We start from the raw sequence: 5,044 nt of genomic DNA, 5'->3' as shown, positions 1-5,044 counted from the left end.
TATTTATGGGAAAAATAGTTTCTTTGATTTAAAATATTAGTTGAAAAATGAGATAGATAAATAATTAGGTGGATAAATAATTAGTTTGATAAAAGTTAGGCAAAAATAATTAATTAAAAATTTAGTAAGAAAATTAATTAGAATAACATATTTTGAAAAAAATTAAAAAAATTATGAGAGTAATTTTTAATTTTTTTATAAAATGTGACTAATTATTTTTAATTATATTATACTAAGTTAAATAAATTAATTAATATTTATTTATAAAATATTTTTAAAGATTCTTTTTTACACCAATTTGATGTTACACATCGAGACAACATCAATTTAGTGTTGAAAATTTTGGTATAAACCAATGCTAGACACCAAATCAACACTAAATTTGGTGTCCAACATTGAAGTTGCCCTTAGCTTTTAAAATTTAAATGTAAGGTCTCAAATTCACTCACAGTTACCTAAAACTAAACTATTCAACCGGTGATAGCTACAGCTATAAATAGGATTCTCAAAAAGGAGGCATTCGGTATAGAAACCATGTGGCCAAAACCATCAACACCCAAGATTCCAAATAGGCCTCGAACTGACTGCATGCAAGCCACTGAAGCTCCTTGCCCAGCTTTTAATTAGTGAATGGGAGCCATTCAGTTTTTAACCCCCCGCCCATCTGTAGAAGATCTTGGGGCCCCAACATTTTCAAGTTGATCTAATTAAGGTTTAAATTATAAGAGTACCAGAAGATGTTATTTTTCTGAGATTAGGGGTTGTTATTCTTTGGGTAAAGTCTTATTTGGCCTTCGAATAATATACATGAATCTATAAATAAATAAGACTTTACCCATCCTCTCATCTCAGAAAAATAAATAGTTTATATATACATGGCCCCTGCGCAAGGATGACACGCACAAATCGACCGTCGCATTGCTGTCGACCTTGCCACCAGGCCATCAATTTTCTTTTCTGCCAAGTTCGCAGAGATACTCCCCCCCAATGCATGGATGAAGTTCGATGGAGACTTACTCCCATAAAGAAATCGACTTCATCCATTGCGGCGAAAATTGTCCGATCCGCAGTCGAGAAGCGCTTGGAAATGCCAGCAACGGTGGCGGGTGGGGGGCAGCAGTGGTGGGTTTCTGTGGTCGACAGATTGGAGCGATGGCGGTGCAAGTGGCAATGTAGGGGCGATGGCGATGGCGGGTTTTTCAAGACTGGAGAAGAGTATTTTCGTTATTTTATCATGTGTATGTAAATATCTATGTACAAGTAACATTGTACTTTTATGTAAAATGTCTTTTAGCTGTTATGTAAGCATCAATACTTTTAACCGATAATGTCTGATAATTAAGTCATTTCATCCTTATTTTTTTCTTGTAAATAAAAAAGAATTAATAAGAAAAGAGGGGCACAAGCGAATTCAAAAGACAAACGGGGCATACCCCACGAAAGCACAAGGCAACAAACTAACCTTGACACTAAAAATGGAAATAAAACGTCAACTGCCTCAAACCTGTTTGTTATTAGCCTCCCATTTTTATTTTTTAAGACCCTATTGATGAGATGTATAAATTCAATGACCGAATTAAAATTCATCCAATCAGACTTCGTTATCAATTATCAGGCTTTATCAATCATGAAGTCTGATCGGATGCAGCGACAAATTAGGTGAGGGTATTTTTATATTTCGATACCTTCGATCATCCTCTCAATAACTTAATTATTTATACAAGTAACATTTTTTATTTCATCCTATTTTGCTACTGTTCCGTGACTTCCGTCTTCTGGTTTCTTTTGTTTCGTTTCCCTAATTTCCACAAGTACATGCTGATATTTCGAGCAATAATCGTGTGATAATTAAACTTTTGAGTAAGTTTTAACCTAAACTTCTTGTAGTTTAAGCAGTTTCTGTAAAAATTTATGTAATATAAAAATAGTTCTAACGGTTTATATATATATATATATTTGTATTTCGTCAAAAACAGCATCAATTAAATATTAATTTAGTAAAATGAAACTAAGTAAATTAAATAATAATTAATTAAGTTAAAATTAACTAAAATAAAAAGCAAAAATAAAAAAACTCACTGGACTTAAAACCCATCATGGCAATGCATCCCAGTCGGCACTGCTATACGTACTACGGTTTCTCTTCTTCTTCATCATCATCATTCCCTCTCTCTTTACCATCTTGCCGAGGGGGAGAAAGGCGGCGCCCGGGGGGAGAGAGAGAGAGAGAAAGCACAAGAAGCAGCAGCGAAGAATATGAAGAAGAAGGAAAAGAAGGAAAAGAAAGAAGAGGCAACCACAACAAATAGATTCCAGTTTCAGTGAGTTTTTTTTTTTTAATTAATTTTAATTTAATTTTTTTATTAGTTTAATTTTAGTTCCTTAAAGTAAGCTTAATATTATTTTTAATTAAAACTTTATTCAATTAACCATAATAACATTTAAATTCAATTTTAAATCACAAAAAATTTTCCATCCAAATAACCCAAATTATAGAGACATAAATGATAAGTAAATTATGATAGGTGTCATCGTCAACCATATTACAAGACAAGAGAGACACAAATGAACAAGTTGCTCCAGTCGACCAAGAACACACCCTTAAATTGCCCCCCCTCCCTCCCTGGAACTGAAGCAGCCAAACCAAGCTCGCCTCTCCTGGGAGCAACACCCAGAGAGAGAGAGAGAGAGAGAGAGAGAGAGGGAGGGAGGGAGATAAATATTATAATGGGAAGGAAGCCATGCTGTGCCAAAGTGGGACTTAATAAAGGGGCATGGACTGCTCGAGAAGACAAAATTCTTGCTAATTACATCAAAGTTCATGGAGAAGGCAAATGGAGAGATATGCCTCAGAAAGCTGGTAATCTAACATTTGTTACTTTATCATCAAAAGAATGCTGTTGTGTTTGCCGGCCCCTTTGCTGCTTTTTGTCCTTATTTTGTTCTTTCTCTTCCCCAACCAACCCCCCGGGCCCCCCCTCTATATGTATGTATGTATGCATGCATGCATAATAAACCAATGTCTGGTTTTCTAGGGTTAAAGAGATGCGGGAAGAGTTGCAGGCTCCGGTGGCTGAATTATCTGAGGCCAGATATCAAGAGAGGCAATATTTCAGAGGAAGAGGAAGAGCTCATTCTCAGACTACACAAACTCCTTGGTAATAGGTATAATATCTCCCCTTATATGTTCATATATCTTGTTTCATCAGAACCCATATGTGATTAGATGAAGAAGCAGTTGGCTAATTTTTACGAATGAGTGCCTTGATAATATATCTATGCAGTCATCAGATCTTGATGAAAAAGAAATTATTATTATGGTGTTGGCTCGGGGGGTCTCTGTACGTGTTTTGGCATATGTATTTTAATCTCTAAAGCCATCAAAATTGAAGAAAGATCATCATTTGGATGGTGCAGGTGGTCACTCATTGCTAGAAGATTGCCTGGGCGAACAGACAATGAGATCAAGAACTACTGGAACAGCAACTTGAGCAAGAGAATTAATCATGGCGACAATAACTACTCTAAAAATTCTCGAAAACAGCGAAGCCCACGTCCAGAGAAACACACAGTCATCAGAACCAAAGCGGTGCGATGCACCAAAGTAGTCATCCCGCAGGAACTAAACGTAACAGCAATGATCGAGAAATGTGAAGCTCCGGCGGCCTCTCAACCCGATTATTTGCTTGACTTTGACGCCGCCGGCGACCTCTTCGTGACTGATCTTCTAGACTTGGAAATTCGGCCGGAGCCAAACGAAAACGACGGAGGTGGTGGAGACTTTAGTGGCGATGTTTGTGGGTTTCCTCTAAGCGAAGCCTGGTGGAGCATAAATGATTTAAGCGACGAGATAATATTGGAAGCAGATGAAAATTGGAGGGCTAGTACTGAACCACCCCAAACCCATGGTTTAGGCTAGTAGATGACAAAATCATGAATTAATGTCGTACAAGCAAGATGGGTCTTGGAGTGAGTAGTACGGAGGTATCTTCGCAATATTTTCAACTGTGAATTGAATGTCAATGGTCCAATGATTTGCCTATATGATGGAAATTAATTGCAAGGGATGCAATAAAAGGGATTTCCAACCAACCCTCTTTCCTGTATTAATTTCTGCAAGAAATTATCTGACTGTCGTGATGCTCTCCCCCCAATCATTTGACATTTTTGCTCCAAATATTACCATATATATATATATATATTTGTACGCACACATATATATAGAAAATTTTATGGTGTCTGAGTGAATGGATATTCTATATAATGTAAAAGATATTTTGTATAACATTACAAATATATATTTTGGTGCTGTAAGACACAATTTTCATGTTATATACAAAGCCTTCACTTTATATAAGGTACCTGTACCCATGCTACCATTAAATTTTTAATATATATATAGATAGATATATACCTGTATGTGTAGAGTAGTCTATCGTTGTCATCTCCGTTCGGTTATACCTACCTAGCATCTTCGTATGTATATCAAATCAAAAGGGCAAACATGTCAAAATTGTGAACTGTCGAATTGCAGTCAAACGGCAGTCGAGGGTTTCATTTCAAAATAATTAACTGCATAAATAAAAAATAATTATAAATTATGTCTAGGAAATTAAAAAAAAAGAAATTAAAACCCATCCCAGCTTTTAATAAAAAGTGGAAATTTTATTAATGAAAGATGCTAACAACTCCAAGGTGGATTTTTTTTTATCAGAAAAAAAAAAAAAGAATTAGCATAAAAAAAAGAACCCGCAATTTTGGTTTTCTCAGTAGCCAAGAATGATAATCCTCCAAAGCAGTCGACCAATATGAATTATAATTAATAAGTCCCTTAGGATTAGTCCCAAAACTAGAAGAGATTCATCACATAGTATTACGATCGACATACAAAGCAAAAATATTATAATAGACATAAATATTTATGACGAAATTTCCCATAATTTAAAAAGTTTTAAGTACAGTAATTTTCCTGTGGGTGGCTGACCTCTTGAAATAGGCGGGTGAGTATGCTTCAGTTTCATTTCATCTCATTTGGTTAATTCCT

At 35.4% G+C, this 5,044-nt stretch overlaps 1 protein-coding gene across 2 annotated transcripts; it reads left to right on the top strand.

The window, feature by feature from the left end:
* The first annotated feature begins 2,591 nt into the window (after window positions 1–2,591).
* LOC127806540 (transcription factor MYB1-like) lies at window positions 2,592–4,177 on the top strand. 2 transcript variants are annotated; one of them, XM_052343903.1, is made up of 4 exons: window positions 2,607–2,686; window positions 2,717–2,860; window positions 3,036–3,165; window positions 3,418–4,177. In XM_052343903.1, exons 2-4 carry the CDS (start codon window positions 2,728–2,730, stop codon window positions 3,917–3,919), a joined length of 765 nt encoding a protein of 254 aa, XP_052199863.1. In that variant the 5' UTR covers window positions 2,607–2,686; window positions 2,717–2,727; the 3' UTR covers window positions 3,920–4,177. The 2 variants fall into 2 exon arrangements, with proteins under 2 accessions (XP_052199862.1, XP_052199863.1); XM_052343902.1 differs by having other exon boundaries at window positions 2,592–2,860.
* Window positions 4,178–5,044: the final 867 nt, after the last annotated feature.

The sequence above is a fragment of the Diospyros lotus genome, chromosome 7 (genome assembly GCF_014633365.1).
Source record: "Diospyros lotus cultivar Yz01 chromosome 7, ASM1463336v1, whole genome shotgun sequence".
Taxonomy (NCBI): domain Eukaryota; kingdom Viridiplantae; phylum Streptophyta; class Magnoliopsida; order Ericales; family Ebenaceae; genus Diospyros; species Diospyros lotus.
The sequence above is the reverse complement of the archived record's forward strand: the minus strand, read 5'-3'. Positions and strand labels throughout refer to the sequence as shown.